The following is a 17,261-nucleotide window of genomic DNA, read 5'->3' as shown; positions in this document are numbered from 1 at the left end:
AATCTTTCCCCTGTGGAGCCGCTGGTGGGTTCAAACCACTGACCTTTCAGTTAGCAGCTAAGCGCTTAGCTATTGCACCACCAGGGCTCTTTCCTCTCTACTTTAAAGACACAGTATTGACTTTATCTGAAGAATTTACATCATAAGGGCATGCCAGTTCTCTAACCATACTGCCCTGACTGGTCTTCCCTGCCTCTACACTTAAATTACTAGAATTAGATCCCGGCAGGACAGGTTCAAAATAGAATCCAGAAGAAGGCTTCCTTACAAGAAGTATTGCAAGATTCTACTAATTTACACTGGAAGGTACCTGGGGAATTTGTGTGGGACTAGACTCAAAGGACTCCGAATTTATCAAGAGGACTTGTAACATGTATCCACTCTAATCACATAAAAAAGTTTAAAAAGAGAGTATTTGTACTAGAAATTCTGGATTTTGGTTCAGACAGATAGGAGTGATTCTATCTGTTTACCGGGTTATTTTTAAACTTGAGCTCATTGGGGGCCCACGTAAATGAAATTGGTATGCCAGAAATTCCTTGGTTTAATGTTGTTGTTGTTGTTGTTAGTGCCGTCGAGTCAGCCCTGACTCATAGCGACCCCTCCTTGGGTTTCTGAGGCAGTATCACTACGGAAATAGGATTGCCCAACCTTCCTTCCGAGGAGTGGCTGATGGGTTTGAACCGCCAGCCATCTGGTGAGCAGTCAAGTGCCTTAGCCACTATGCTACCAGAGCTCCTTGGTTTAATGTAGAGAAAGGAATACAAACAGAGAGAGAAGAACTTGGTGATGGATTCATGATGTGTCCACTTCAGTGGCCTTCAAGAGAAGTGTCCACCACATTGGAAAATAAATTGGTGAGAAACAAGGTAATGCCTGTCTTCTTTTGGCCAGGGATGAAAATGGGAATGATTGCAATTCAAAAGTGCCTCTTCCTCTTTATTTCAATAGAGACGATGCCCAGAGAGGCAGAGGCCAAGTGGAAACATAGGCAACAAAGACAAAAGGATGAGCTACCAGAGTAGACATCAGGGACACAGAACTAATAAGAATGGACTGACCTGCAGGTGTCTTTGTGGCTAATTTTTTAAGATGTCGCTAGGAATAAAACAGAAGGGCAGCTTACTCCTTTGTATAACTTGCTTAATGTGTATAGTCACTCACCCCAAAGTCTAGATTTGGTGAATGAAGCCCTGACTTGAAGTACCAAAATGGGTAACTGTTGCTGTTATGTGCCATGGAGTCAGACCTGACTCATAGCGACCCCTCTTGGGTTTCTGAGGCGGTATCACTACGGAAGTAGATTGTCCAACCTTCCTTCTGAGGAGTGGCTGGTGGTTCAAACCCACCAGCTTTCTGGTTGGCAGTCAAGTGCCTTAGGCACTATGCTACCAGAGCTAAACCTTCTCAATCAATTCCCAGACCGCCCATCCTCACGAACTCCAAACCAGATAACTCACTAGAAGGCGCGGGGGCATCGGAAAGTACCTACATTCTAAGTGCTGACTGTAAATTGAGTGGTGAGTATTAAGTTATGACTGTTTCTTCAGAAGCGCCCAAAGTCCACTGTCCTGAGCAGGGTTCTGGCTGAACATGGCCTGAAGTGAGGAACTGAGTGAAACTGAGAGCGCGCGACTATTCCCCCTCAAGCTAGAGACCTCGCAGGGCCAGAGTCCACAGTTCTTGCTCTTCCGACAGGCCCACCTCTCAGACAATCCCTAGGGGCCCTCCCTCTAGGGTCCCTGTTTCCCGCCAGAACCGAACACAGGGGCGGGAGCGGCCGCGAGGGGGCGCCATGAGAAGGCTTGAGTCCCCGGCAGTGCCCATGGCGTCCTCCTGCGGCCCCCTCAGCGGCGGCGGCGGCCCCCTGGTTGTCCTGGTTCTGCTTCTGCTCCTTCAGCGGGGGCTCAGCGAGGCGTGGGCGGGAGCAAAAGGGGCGCGGGGCGGGGCGGCGCCGCACTCTCGCCCCCCTTTGCCTTCGGGCGGCGGCCACGAGCATCCTGGAGATGCCAGAGCGAGCCCGCAGAATGAGTTGCCTATCGAGGTTCTGCGATCCTTCGGGGTTCCTGCATCCAATGGGACCGCTACTCCAGGTGACTCTTCTACTGGGAAGTCCGAAAGAGAGGTTTGAGCGTCTCAGAGTGGGACCCAGTTCTGCTTGGGCTTCTGGGAGACCCAGGCCCTGCCTTCTGGGGTCTGAGTGGATGATTCTGCTTTAGGAAGTCTGTGGGTATAAGGCCTGGAACATCTGTCCAGAGTCTACGGGAACATGACCACATCCTTGACTGTTTTAGGGCCATGGGGTGCTTTCCTGGGAAGCCCTGGGCTTAGGGGAGACCAGGCCTCTTTCTCTGAGTTCTTCTCACACTTCTCACCTCAGGGTGCGGCCAGCCTGATGTAAAAATAGTAGGAGGAGTGGAATCCAAAGAAGGGGAGTGGCCCTGGCAGGTGAGCCTGAGGGTCCGAAACAAGCATGTCTGCGGAGGCTCGCTCATCACCGACCAGTGGGTGCTGACTGCAGCCCACTGTATTTTAAGGTGAGGGGTGGAAATGTGATAGTTTTAGCCAGTTCTGTTCTCAAACACCCAGGAAGCTCATCTGCCCTGACAAATCGGCAAAAAACAAAACAAAACAACCAAAAGGCACACACAATAAAATTGGGAGGGGTTCTGCATTGATAGTCTTTTAGTAGTAATATTTAAGAGGGGGTAGCAAGCCAATTTGGAGAGATCAAGGATGATGTTCTTGGTGGGAGGGAGAGTGGGAGGGAGGTTGGGGAGAGGTTGGGAAGTATTGGCAAATCACTGAAAAAGCACAGGGGTGTTTCCCAGGGTCTCTAGGACTGGTATATCCTCTCTTCCACAGCTATTACACCTACAGTGTCAAGATAGGAGGTCTGAGTATCTTTAAGGAAGCTGACAAAAGTGTGGTGATCCCTGTCCAAAGCATCGTTGTCCATCCTGAGTTCACAAGAATTGGATATGTTCGGAATGACATTGCCCTTCTCCATCTCCTCTTCTCTGTGAATTTCACCTCTACCATCAAGCCTGTCTGCATCCCAAAGGAGAATTTCCAGGTGGCAGCTGGGACCAAGTGTTGGGTGACTGGTTGGGGCCAAGAGGGAGAAGGAGGTGAGACTTGTCTGACAGGAGGCAAACTTGGGTGGGGGAGGCACCCTTGTGCCCTGGAGCAGGCATGAAGGCTAAAGGAAGGGAAAGGGAGGTAGCCTACCTGGAAGGTGGGTAAGGGGGGACAGTTTAGTAGCAGTCATGGTTAAGTAGCAGTCAGGGCAATGGTTCCCTCACTGGTTTGGGTGACCCCCGAAATTGTGTTGAGACCTTGTCTTTTTTTTCCCCCTGAGTGTTTTTGTTTATTTATTGTGATTTGGGTGGACATTTGCAGGGCAAATTGGTTTTCCATTCAACAATTCATACACATTTTGTTTTGTGACATTGATTGCAGTCCCTACAATGTAACAGCACTCTTCCCACTTCCTCCCTGTGTTCACCATTTCCCTTCATCCTTCTTTGCTATCACTTCCTGACTTCTGATCTTTATCCCTGGGCAAATGCTGCCCTTTTGATCTTGTGCAGTTACTTGTTCTAATGAGTGTGTACCTCCCTGGCATTATTGTTTACCTTATAGACCTCTATCATTTGGATGAAAGTTGAGCCATAGGGATGAGTTCGGTTCTAGGATTGAAGGGTGTCTAAGGGCTATAGTCTTGGGGGTTTCACCAGTCTCTGTCAGACCAATAAGCCTTGTCTTTTTTATAATTTTGAGTTTCATTTTACATTTTTCTCCCACTCTATCTGGGGCCTCCTGTTGTGATCCTTTTCAGATTGGTCAGCTGTAGTAGCTGGGCACCACCTAGTTCTTCTGGCCTCAGGGTCATTGAAGCTGGAGTTCAAGTGGTCCATTAGTCTTTTAGACACATTATTTCCTTTCGTCTTTGATTTTCTTCACTCTTCTTTGCTCTGGATGGGAGAGACCAATAGTTGCACCTTAGATGGCTACTCACAAGCTTTTTTTTTTTTTTTTTTCCCAATTAGGGATTGGGATATCATTTATTCCTTCTTCATCTATTAGCTGGTACTGTTTTAAATATATGTAGAAGAACTCTCCCTTGTCATCTATTGGTTACTTTGAGGTATAGTTCCTCCCCCTCCCAGGAAATGCAAGATATTTATTCTTTTCCCTTTTTAAACCAGTTTTCAGAAAAATGAGCATTCTCCAAAGATGACCAAAGGATTTTACTAATTTATTTATTTATTTTATTTGGGTGAAGATTTACAGAGCAAATTCACTTTCCATATAGCAGTTCACATATAGTTTGTCTCATGTCCTTGACCACAGTTTACCACAATGCAACAGCTCCCCTCCCACTTCCTCCCCATAGTTACCTCTTCCCAGTGACCATCCCTCCATACTCTCTTGCGCCCTGAGCTGTCTCCCTGTGCATAAGGAACCCTTCCTTCTCCCATGATTGTTCTCTCCAGGGTGTGTGTCTACTTGAGGTAAATATTTAACTCACATGCCTGTACATTGTTTGGCTGGAAACCACAGGTGTGGGTTCAATTCCAGACCTGAAGGGCAGCTAGGGGCCATAGTCTCAGTGGTTCCTGCTCTATTGGACCAGCAAACCTGGTCCTCACTTTCTTTTTTTTTTTTTTTCTCCAAATGATTTTGAATTTTGTTCCACATTGTTCTCCCTCTCTATCCAGGATCTCCTACATCCCTTCCAAGTGGATGACAGTGGTAGCCGGGCACCATCTAGTTCTTCTGGTCTCATAGTTGTACAGGTTGCAGATTGGAAGGTGTACCAGTCACTAGGACTGATTGTTTCCATTAACTTTGGTTTTCTTCTTTCTTTTTGACGAGGAGAGACCCATCGTTGCATCTAGATGGCAACTTGCTAGCTTTTAAGATCCCAGTCGCTACTCGCCAAAGTAGGAGGTGGAACAATGTTTTGTATAGTATGTTATGCCAATTGAGCTTGATGTCCCCTGTGACTATGGTCCCAAGCTCACAGGTTCAACTACTTGGTCCCTCTGGGTAGCTGGCTGTGACCAAACAGTGACCACAACCTTGCCTTTTGTCAGCTCTACTATACAGCTGGGAATTCTGATCATTCATATAAACTTATAGGATCATTGTCTGCCAACCCTGTACATGATATTGGATACACTTCCCATTTCATAGACATACCTAATCGTTTAGCTTGTCCACCTATCTATCCGTCCATATACCCATGTTTGCCTTCATTTACAACTCAGTACTGTATATGCAAAAGGGTTCATATTTGTTGTCTGAGGATTTTTTTTTTGTTCGTGAATATATGTTTTATTTTTTCCATACTTATTTATTCATTTTTCCTGTTTTTTTCTTTTTCAATACCTTCTTATTCACCCAAGTTAATACGTATTTACTGTCTAGTTAGTGGTTCATCCCCCCTTCCCCTTGCATCCCTGATAACCATCAAGGAATATTTCTTTTGTGTGAAACTCTTTTCTTGACATTTTACAATAGTGGTCTCATACAATATTTGTTCTTTTGTGATTGACTAATTTAATTCAACATAATGTTCTCTATGTTCATCCATACAATAAGATGTTTCACAGATTCATTGTTGTTCTTTAACATTCACTGTATAGTATTCATTGTATGTGTGTACCTTGGTTTGTTGATCCATTCTCTGTTGATGGGCATTTAGGTTGTTTCTATCTTTTTGCTATTGTGAATAATGCTGTGATGAACATGGATATGCATATATCTGTTAATGTCACAGCTTTTATTTCTCTAGTATATATACCTAGTAGTGGGACTGCTGGATCATATGATATTTCTATTTCCAGCTTTTTAGGGAGGCACCATATCATTTTCCACAGTGGTAGATCATTTTAGTCTCACCAGCAGTGTATAGGGTTCCAGTCTTTTCACACCCTGACTAGCATTTGTTATTTTTTATTTATTTTGGCTTTGGTATTAGTGCTGGAGTGAGATGATATCTCATTGTTGTTTTGATTTGCATCTCTCTAAAGGCTAATGATCATGAGCATTTCTTTTAGAGAAATCTTTTGATGCACATAAGTGTCTAATTTTAGGAGAGTACCAGTGTGTTTTAACTGCAGTGGCTGTAGGTTTTAAGATCAAAGAATGTGTGGTCTCCTACTTTGTTCTTCTTTAATAGTGCTTTACTTGTCTGGGGTCTCTTTCCTTTCCATATAAAGTTGATGATTAGTTTTTCTTTTTAAAGAATGACAATGGAATATGGGTCAGGATTGCATTATATCTGTAGATTGCTTTGGGTAGTTCTGACATTTTCATGATGTTAAGTCTTCCTTTCTATGAGCACGATATATTCTTCCATTTATATAGGTCTCTTTTGGTTTCTTGTAGCAGTGTTTTGCAGTTTTCTTTATATAGGTCTTTTTGTCTCTCTGGTAAGATTTATTCCTAAGTATTTTATCTTTTGGGTGGTATGGTAGTTAAGGTTGTGTGTCAACTTTGCTGGGTCGTGGTTTTGAATGGCTGGGCAGCTGGATATAGTTATTCCCCATGATGAGATTGTCATCCACTCCATGGTAGAATCTGCTGTGAGCAGCTAATTAGCTGACTTTGGGGTATGACCTGCTTCCAGTATATAAAAAGAAGCTTTGAAAAAAGTCTCTAGCTTTTTGGTACATCTGGATCCTACATTTGGCTGAGTCTTCATCTCAATAGTCTGCCGATTTTGGGTTTGTCCCTGAACTTGAACCAGTTGTCTGCCATGTTGCATGTCGATATTGGGGTTGTGCCATTCTACTTGCTGACCTTGGGTCCATCAGCCTCAGCAGCCAGCAGCCAGCAGCTGCGTGCGTTGCAAAAAAGTCTCCACCTCCAGTGGGCCTGGAATAACAGGCAGAGCTGAAGCCCAAGGTTGAGGAGACTTCACCTAGACCTTAGAGCTGGCACTCTGAGTTTGGACTTTTAGCCTCTTCAACTGTAAGAGAATAAATCCCTGCTTGTTAAAGCTGTCCGCTTGTGGTATGTCTGTTATAGCAGCACTTGGGAGCTCTGGTAGCATAGTGGCTAAGGCACTTGACTACTAACCAGAAGGCTGGAGGTTCAAACCCACTAGCCACTCCTCGGAAGGAAGATGGGGCAATCTACTTCCTTAGTGATACTGCCTCGGAAACCCAAGGACAGGTTGCTATGAGTTGGGTCCGACTCAACAGCACATAGCAACAACAGCAACAACAATAGAGAACCAAGACAAGTGATTATTGTAAATGACAGTTTTTTTTTTGTTTCCTTTTCAGAATTTTTTTTGTTAATGTAAATAAATCTGACTGATTTTTGTATGTTGATCTTGTACCCTCCCATTTTGCTGAAACTTTGAATTAGCTCCAGTGATTTTCTTGCTGAGTCTTTGGGATTTCCTATCTATAGATTCATATCATCTCCAAGTGTTGATTGTGGATCCAAGTAAAATGAAATCTTTGAAAAATTCAGTCTGTTCTTATTACTTGCCAATTTGGATATCTTTTATTTCCCTTTCTTGCCTTATTGCTCTTGCTAGGACTTCCAATATGATATTGAATAGGAGTGATGATAAGGGGGGCATCCTTGTTTGGTACTCAGTCATAAGGTTTCAGTTTCTCTCCATTGAGAATAATACTGGCTGTTTGTTTTGTATGTTGTTGTTATGTGCCATCAAGTTGGCTCTGACTCATAACAACCCTATGTACAATAGAACAAAACACTACTTGGTCCTGTACCATCCTTATAATCCTTGCTATGCTTGAACCATTGTTGTAGCCACTGTGTCAATCCATCTTGTTGAGAGTCTTCCCCTTTTTTGTTGACCCTCTGCTTTACCAAGCATGCTATCCTTCTCCACAGTATGGTGCCTTCTCACATGATCAAAGTAGATGTGACAAAGCCTGGCTATTTTCACTTCTAAGGAGCATTCTGTCTGCACTTCTTCCAGAACAGATTTGTTCATTCTTCTGTCAGTCCATGGTATTTTCAGGCTTCTTCACCAACACCATAATTCATAGGCATCAACTCTTCTTCAGTCCTCCTTATTCATTGTCCGTCTTTCACATGCATATGAGGTGATTGAAAAGACCATGTCGTAGTTCAGACGGGAGCTCTGGTGGAGCAGTGCCTAAGGCATTTGACTGCTAACCAGAAGGCTGGCGGTTCAAACCCACCAGCCACTCCTCGGAAGGAAGGCTGGGCAATCTACTTCTGTAGTGATACTGCCTCAGAAACCCAAGGAGGGGTCACTATGAGTTGGAACTGACTCGACAGCACAAGTTTGGTTTTTGGTTTTGGTAATTCAGGCACACCTTAGTCTTCAAAGTGGTATCTTTGCTCCTTAACACTTTAAAGAGGTCTTTTGTAGCAGATTTGGCCAGTGTACTATGTCATCTGATTTCTTGATTGCTGCTTCCATGAGTATTGATTGTGGATCCAAGTAAAATGAAATCTTTGACAAATTCAATCTGTTCTCCATTTATCCTGATGTTGCTTATTGGTCCATTTGTGAGGATTTTTGTTTTCTTTATGCTGAGGTGTAATCCATACTGCAGACTATAGTCTTGTTTTGTATACATGCCCTTGATTATGTTGAGGAATTTCCCTTCTAGTCCTATTTTGTTCTTTGTTTTTTATCAGATATGGATATTGGATTTTGTCAAATGCCTTTTCTATGTCAGTTGCCATTTGCTTGATATATTTTTTCCAACCTTTGAGTTTTAGTCAATTTTTGTCTTTTGTAGACAGCCTTTTATTGGGTCATGTTTTTCTTATCCATTCTTCAACTCTCTGTCTCTTGGCTGGTGCATTTAATCCATTTATTTCAGTGTAATTATCAATAAGTATGCATTTATTGCTGTCATTTTGTTGTATGTTTTTTGTGGTGCTGCTGCTTTCTTTGTTCCATATAATTTCCTATGTTGAGCTAATTTTTTTTTTTATCATTCCCTTTGTTGCTGTTGTTTTAGTATTTGCTAAATATTTACGACTTTTCTCTTTTTTATTTTGATGAGAAGGTTTATTAATCTTCTTTGAGGTTACCCTGTAACTCATTATTTTCTTTCTAAGTTTAAAACAGTCTGTTCTATCTTGAAATCATTTTGACTTCCTTGTCATTTGGAAGTTCTGTAGTACACTATTTAATCCCTCTTTTTGCTCTATAGTTGTCTTTGTTTTATAAATTGATGTCTCTGGTTCCCTGTTTTCAGTCTTGTAGGTTTATTTTACTTTGGCCATTTTTATATCTGGCTTGGTTTCCGGGTGATGTAATCATGTGTGTTAATCTCAGTTTGTTGTCTGCTGTTGTTGATTCTCTGCCCAAAGGACTCCCTTTAGACTCTCTTGTAAGGTTGGTCTAGCTTTTACGCTCACAAGCTTTTAAGACCCCAGTTGCTACTAATCAATGTAGGATGTAAAACATTTGTCTTTGTGGACCATGTTGTGCCAATTGACCTTATTGTCCCCCTACACTACGGTCCTAAGCCCCCATGCCCACTGCCACATTCCCTCAAGGTGCTTGGTTATGACTAAGAAATTTTCCTAACTTTGTCACTGTGTGCTCTACTATATTCATGTGGTATTAGGTGTCGTCGAGTGAATTCTGACTCATAGTGAGCCTATGTACAACAGAATGAAACATTGCCTGGTCCTGCACTATCCTCCTTACTATGTTCATGTTGTTGTTGCTGTTAGGGGCTGTCAAGTCGTCTCTCACTCATAGAGACCTTATGTACAACAGAACGAAACACCGCCCAGTCCTGTGCCAGCCTCACGATCCTTGCTATACCTGAGCCCATTGTTGCAGCCAGTGTCAGTCCATCTTATTGAGGGCCTTCCCTTTTATCGTTGACCCTCTACTTTACCAAGTATGATATCCTTCTCCGGGGAATAGTTCCTTCTGACAACATGACCAAAGTAGGTGAGATGAAGTTTGACCATTCTTGCTTCCAAGGAGCATTCTGGCTGCACTTCTTCCAGGACAGATTTGTTAGTTCTTTTAGCAGTCCATGGCACTCTCAGCATTCTTTGCCAACACCACAACTCAAAAGCATCAACTCTTCTTTGGTCTTCCTTATTCATTGTCCAGCTCTCACATGTATAAAAGGCAATTGAAAAATACCATGGCTTGAGTTAGGCACAAGGAGACATCTTTGCACTTCATCACTTGAAAGAGATCTTTTGCAGCAGATTTGCCCAATGCAATATGTTGTCTGATATCTTGCTGCTGCTTCTATTGGTGCTGATTGTAAAACCAAGTAATATGAAGTCCTTGACAACTTCAATCTTTTCTCCATTTATCATGATGCTGCTTATTGTTCCAGTTGTGAGGATTTTTGTTTTCTTTATATTGAGGTGTAATCCATACTGCAGACTGTAGTCTTTAATCTTCATCAGTAAGTGCTTCAAGTAACTTTCAGCAAGCAAGGTTGTGTCATCTATGTATCAAAGATTGTTAATGAGTCTTCCTCCAATCTTGATGCCATGTTCTTCATATAATTCAGATTCTCAGATGATTTGATCAGCATACAAATGGAATAAGTATGGTGAAAGTGTACAACCCTGAAAGGATACACTCCCTTCTTTATTTTAAACCATGCAATAGCCCCTTATTCTGTTTGAACAACAGCCTCCTGGTCTATGTATATGTATTCATGGATATACAAATATTTGATGGCAGCCATTTAGGAAAGATGTTGGTTTGGGGAACTGAAACTGCTCATCCAGGAGGAGAAAGAATATATTATGAGGTCTCCTTCTATAGATTTGTGGGGGACTTGCCTGACTAGAAGGAGCTCTGGTGGTGCAGAGGTTAAAGCATTCATTTGCTAACCAAAATATTTGTGATTGAAACCCACTAGCTGCTCCATAGGGAACTCTGGTAGCATAGTGCCTAAGGCACTTGACTGCTAACCAGAAGACTGGCAGTTCAAACCCACCAGCCACTCCTGGGAAGGAAGATGGGGCAATATACTTCTGTAGTGATGTTGTTGTTATGTGCCGTCAAGTCGGCCCCGACTCATAGCGACTCCCCCTTGGGTTTCCGAGACAGTATCACTACGGAAGTAGGATTGCCCAACCTGTAGTGATACTGCCTCGGAAACCCAAGGAGGGGTTGCTATGAGTTGGGGCTGACTCGACAGCACATAACAACAGCAACAACAGTTGCTCCATAGAAGAAAGATGAAGCAGTCTGTTTTCATATAGATTTACAGCTTTGGAAACTCTACGGGGCAGTTCTATTCTGCCTTGTTATGTTGTTGTTATGTGCCGTCGAGTCGGCCCCGACTCATAGCGACCCCTCCTTGGGTTTCCGAGGCAGTATCACTACGGAAGTAGGATTGCCCAGGAGCTCTGGTAGCATAGTGGCTAAGACACTTGACTGCAAACCAGAAGGCTGGCGGTTCAAACCCACCAGCCACTCCTCGGAAGGAAGGTTGGGCAATCCTACTTCCGTAGTGATACTGCCTCGGAAACCCAAGGAGGGGTCGCTATGAGTCAGGGCTGACTCGACGGCACATAACAACAACAACATCCCATTACTAATTCCCATGAGTTATTCTGCCTTAGAGGGCCATTATTAGTCAGAATTGACTCAATGGTAGTGGGTTTGATTTTGGGTTTGGTGCCTGACTGAGAGTATCAGGGTAGTGCAAATGGTTGAGTGCTTGACTATTAATTGAAAGGTTTGTGGGTCAAACTGACCCAGGCACCTGGGGAGGAAGGCCTGATGATCTGCTTCCAGAAGGTCCCAGCCTTGAAAACCCTGCAGAGCACAGCTCTACTCTGCACACATGGGGTCACCATGACTCTGAATTGACTCAGTGGCAACTCGTTTGGCTTTTTGTTTGGTTTGGGGGATATTTCTAGGTTCCCTTGGGACAGAGCCAGATGTTATGGGGTTGTCTCCTGGGTGGATTTCAGCTCAGGGGATGACAAACTGCCTGTCAGGCAGAAGGGCCTCTCATTAGAAGTACCTGCTTCTGGGGGTGGGGGGCTTCCTGTCCCTAGGGGTGTAGGCAGAGGCAGAGGGCCCTTATCCATAAGGCTGTTGGTCCTGCTACCCTTGGGAGAAACTGGATTTGGTGCATTTGGGGCATTGTGTCCTAGAGTGTATGATCCTGCTCTGGAAATTAAGGACACTTCACTGATGCACAGGACCCCATGTCACTATTGCCACTGCTACTCAGAGTGACAAAAGCTTGGTTATGTCTGTCCCTCTTCTGATCTGTTCTGCCTTCTCCTGTCTTGGTTTTGCTTCTTACCTCCTCCTCTCTCCATGCCAACTTTGGACCTCAGTTTCCTCTTGTGTCAAATAGGGACCATACACACTACCCTGCTTTCTTCCAGAGGGATTCTGGGTACTTGGGGACTTCTTATCTTCTTGTGTAGATTCACAAAGTGCTTATTTTCTTTGCTTGTAGATCAGCGTCCTTATGCAGAAATTCTCCGGAAGGTTGACCAGTACATCATCCGCTATGAAAACTGTAATAACATAATAAAGCAGAGCATGTCAAGTCTTGTGGATATTGTAAAGAGAGGGATGGTCTGTGGCTATAAAACTGGTGGAAAAGATTCTTGTCAGGTCAGTTCTTGGGCCCCTTGACTCCTCTACATTTTGATCATTGGCTCAAAATTTCCTTATTCTCAGGCAGCATGGCCTGTGTTCTGTGCCAGCTCTCTGTTCACCCCCCCCCCCCCCCCGTTGAGTTAATGAGATTCCTGGGGGAAATCCACCATAGCTTCCCTGAACTGGCCTTCAAAAGAGAGCAGCCCTCACTGCCTGAGGGCCCTGTCAGGGCATGGGAAAGTGAGGGTGCATAATACTAATAATATAAGTTTCATTAATTGAGCTCCTCTTTGGTGGCCCATACCATGCCAGTGTGAGAATTTACCCATATTATCTCAGCCTACATCACAACTCTGCAAGACAAACATCATACTTATTATATAGATGTGGAAAGTAAAGTCCAAAGACCACATCCCCTTAAGCACTTATTTAGCTCCCAGGCCTAGGTTTTTCCCTCTGCACCAACCCACCTTCTTGAGGAGGAGGCATTTGAGCTGGGTCCTGGGGAAAAAAAAAAAAAAAAAAAAAAACACTGCCGTCGAGTTGGATCTGACTCATAGTGACCTCCTTGGGTTTCCAATGTGGTATCACTACGGAAGTAGATTGCCCAGTCTCTTTCCAAGCAGTGGCTGGTGGGTTTGAACCACCAGCCTTCTGGTTAGCAGTCAAATGCCTTAGGCCCTATGCCACCACAGCTCCTAGCTGGAACCTAGAGGATGACTATTTGTGTTTCCTGGAAAGGAGAGATCAGCATTGTAGGGAGAGGGAACAGCCTGTGCAGTGGTTCAGAGGTCTGTGTGAATTTGTCACATGTAGGGAATGTTTCATCCATCTGGAGCAATGAGGTAGCAAATATGACCAGAGAAGTAGACTGGAGTCAGAATATGTATGGTCTGGAATGGTATGCCAAGGTTCTAGACTCTGTACAGGCAAGACTAGGGGTACATTGTCAGATTCACCTTTAAGATATGTGACTCCCTGAGCTGTGTGGTGACTGGACTGCAGGCTCAGGGCTTATTTTCATTATCTTTGCAAAAGGTAATTGAGCTCCGAGCAGGGCCTCGTTCAGTGAGGTGGTGAAAGAAGTATGCTTCAGTTTGAATTAGGAGCTCTGGCAGCATAGTGCGAAGGCACTTGACTGTTAACCAGAAGGCTCGCAGTTCAAACCCACCAGCCACTCCTCAGAAGGAAGGTTGGGCAATCTACTTCCGTAGTGATATCACCTCAGAAACCCAAGGAGGGGTTACTATGAGTTGGGTATGACTCGAAGGCATGTAACAACAACAACATCAGTTTGAATTAATGGTTATTAGTGACTGACTGCATGTTGGGATGGAGGTGAGGGAGATATTGAGGAGGTCCTTGTGTTTCTGCCTGAGGTAGCTAATGGCAGGGCACACAGGAATAGGTTTGGGAAAGGACATGAGGAGTTCTGCTTGAGTTGGGGTGTGTAGGGGATGTCTGGGGGTGGGTCCTAAAATGTGAAGGGAGCTGGCTATATGGGTAAGGAGCTATAGAGAGACTTCAGGTTAGGTGTAGGGACTTAGGGCCACTATACACAGGTGTAGTCACAATATTTAAGAACCACTCTGGTCTATGGAGTGCTGGAGGTGCAGTGCCTAAGGCATTTGACTGCTAACCAGAAGGTTTGCAGTTCAAATGCACCAGTCACAACCAGGAGGATGTTGGATGATGGTGCTAGGAACTCCTGGTTATTGGTAGGCAGAAATGCAGGTGGTACCTATGGGGATGTGTTGGGTGTTACTTCTGCGGTGATATGCCTGGCATGTTACAGGGTGCACTCTTGCCATTTGCCAGGTGATGGGCACTTTGCCAGTTGCCAGGTGGTCAGGGTAAGGGAGTACGGATCTCTAGTCTCTATAAGGTGGCATGGGAGCTTGCACAGCTGCACAGCTGGGGGAGAAGGTGCGTGAGATGTGTGCATGCCTCCAGTCACCAGTTGGTGGTGCAGTAGTGTGTCTTGAATCACCTAGTGGGCAGGAGCATGTGCACTGCCACTCTCCAGACCAGTGGTGGGAGAATGTGTACTGCTGGCTGTTGGGAAAGCAAGGTGGTGGGCGTGCCTGCCCTGATGTGGGTCCTCTTCCATTCCTGTGGTTTGTTTCTTTCTCTTTCTCCAGGGAGATTCTGGGGGACCCATGGTCTGTGAATTTGATGACATCTGGATACAGGTGGGGATCGTGAGCTGGGGCATTGGCTGTGGTCGTTATGGAGTACCTGGGATTTATACGGAAGTTAGTACCTACAGGAACTGGCTGGTTGCAGTGTTGAGCCAATCTACCTCTTTGTATCCAGTGGAGTCCCACATCCAACTCCTGTTTCTGGTGCTGCCCCTTGGCATCCTGTTGACCCTGTGACCACACCTGACCCTGTCCCTCCAGTTTCTGAGTCTTTCAATTTCCCTCTCCTCTGACCTCCCTTTCCTTCTCAATGCCCTATCCTCAAATTCCAGTTGGGTTCCATTGACTCTATGGAGATCCACACAGTTGAACGTGGCAGTGAGGCTGCATCCTGGAAAGTACCCTGGCCTGGTGTACCAGTCACATGCCCAAACCTTGGCTGTGCACCTGAACCCTTCACCAGTGCTCTGCCTGCCAGAAAGGAGAGAGGTGACCTGCCAGATGGAACATGGTGGTTCTTTGACCTTCTGGAGAACATCGACCAGAGAAGAGAGGTTTGATCTGACATCATCAGAGGTGAAACCAGCATTAGACCTTGGTTCTGATTTCAGGGCTCTCCCCTGAGACTTGGTTAAACTATTCAGTTTGGGATTGTTCAAAGAGAGAGTGAAGGAAGTTTCCCATATCCTTCCCGTGGCACCAGGTCTGGGATTTCCAAATTCTCTGCCACATAAATCCTCCTGAGACAACCCAATATTGGAACCCCCTTTCTCAATTCCCTAGTGGCCATACCCAGTGACATCTCAAGTTGTGTTGAGGTATATGGAATGTGGAGATTTAAGATGTCAACTGAATAAAATCTTGAACAGTTGCCTGTGTATTCTGCATCTCTACTGGCCTGGGGCATGGGGACAGTGAAGAGAAATTATCTCATGGCTTAGGAAGATGTTCATCATTCTTTTTAAACCCCAGAGAGAGAGAGAGAGAGAGAGAGAGAGAGGGAGGGAAGAGGCCCCTCCATACTGTGATGTGAGCTGGATGGTTTTAACCAGATGAATCCTGCTGCTTATGCTCCTGTGACTGCCATTAGCACCTCTACCGCTGGAGTGTTGTAGTTGAGTTTGCTGTCTGTTGCAGCTGGGATGGAGGGAATAAAATAGACTGAAAGCAAGAGAGGGGTAGAGGCATTGCATCCCAAACTGCCCATTTCCTATCTGTTGCTACTCCTCCCCCTCCAAGTACATAGAGCCTTTGGCCCAGCTCTACCAGGAACACAGGATGAGCACTGTGTCTGTACTGGCTCATTTCCCTCATCACCCTATCATCCCAGAATAGCTATTTCTCATGATGTTCCAGATTTTCCTCACTGTTCATGAAACATCGAGGAGGGTTGCCTCCTCTTCAGGTGGAGAGTGGTGGTTTAGGATGCTTTGTATATGGAAAGAAGGTGCATGCAAATATTAGGTGAATAAGGAAGTGGACTGAGGTAGAGATTGATAACTGTCTTTCCTGATATCTTTCCATCCCTCTGTTTTGGGCATATAGCTGCTCAGAATAAAGACTAATTTATAAGCCTTCCTTAGGTGTGGCACTAATTTCTGGCCAATGGGATATAAAGAGAAAGAGTGGGTATGAATTTTGAGTAATGTCCTTAAAGGGAGGACAAGCCATTCTTCATCCCTTTCTTCTCTCTGGCTGGAATGTTGCATATGTCAGCTGGCAGTTGAGCAGCTATCTTGGGATATGAGGAACATACTGAGGGTATGGAATAGCAATTTAGAAAGAACTTGACTCTCTGGAATCTGTAGGACTGTCATTGCACATTTTTATGCAAAAGAGAAATAAATTTATCTTTTAATCAAGCTATTGTTGTGTTGAGTCTCAGTTACTCATAGAAAAACCCCCATCCTAACTAATTCAATTGGTATCATTTGCAACTTTATTTCTTGCTTGTTATGAATATAAGTTTTTAGTCATTTCTTACTCAGACCTAAAGCTTTTTCATTCCTACTTCCTAATACCTCATTTTTCTTCTTTATTCAATTTCTAAAAATGAATAATGTTGAAAATGTGTTGGTGAATTATAATTTCTTTTCTTTCTTTTTTTTTTTTTTTAAATTGTGATTTGGGTGAAGATTTACAGAGCAAATTCACTTTCCATACAGTAGTTCACATACACTTTGTCTCATGACATTGACCACAGTTTACAACAATTCAACAGCTCCCCTCCCACCTCCCCACAGTTAACTCTTCCCTGTGTCCAGCCCTCCATGGGCTCCTGTCCCCTGAGCTGTCTCCTGTGCATAAGCAGTCCTTCTTTCTCCCATGATTGTTCTTTCCAAGGAGGGTATCTACTTGAGGTAAATGTTCAACTCATATGCCTGTCTTTTATTTGGCTGGAAACCACAGGTGTGGGTTCGATTCCAGACCCGAAGGGCAGCTAGGGGCCATAGTCTCAGTGGTTCCACCCAGCTCTATCAGACCAGCAAACCTGGTTCCCCCCTTTTTTTCCTCCAATGATTTTGAGT

At 44.4% G+C, this 17,261-nt stretch overlaps 1 protein-coding gene across 1 annotated transcript; it reads left to right on the top strand.

Moving 5' to 3' along the window:
* Positions 1 to 1,795: 1,795 nt before the first annotated feature.
* On the top strand, positions 1,796 to 14,970 carry LOC103206339 (serine protease 42-like). The gene is made up of 6 exons (XM_042782421.1): positions 1,796 to 2,093; positions 2,381 to 2,537; positions 2,866 to 3,131; positions 11,908 to 11,915; positions 12,452 to 12,607; positions 14,734 to 14,970. Exons 1-6 carry the CDS (start codon positions 1,796 to 1,798, stop codon positions 14,968 to 14,970), a joined length of 1,122 nt encoding a protein of 373 aa, XP_042638355.1.
* The last annotated feature ends 2,291 nt before the right edge of the window (positions 14,971 to 17,261 follow it).

Source organism: Orycteropus afer, unplaced genomic scaffold (genome assembly GCF_000298275.1).
Source record: "Orycteropus afer afer isolate SDZICR_OR568_19922 unplaced genomic scaffold, OryAfe1.0 scaffold00311, whole genome shotgun sequence".
Taxonomy (NCBI): Eukaryota; Metazoa; Chordata; class Mammalia; order Tubulidentata; family Orycteropodidae; genus Orycteropus; species Orycteropus afer.
Note: the sequence above shows the minus strand (reverse complement) of the source record. Positions and strands in the feature narration are given on the sequence as shown.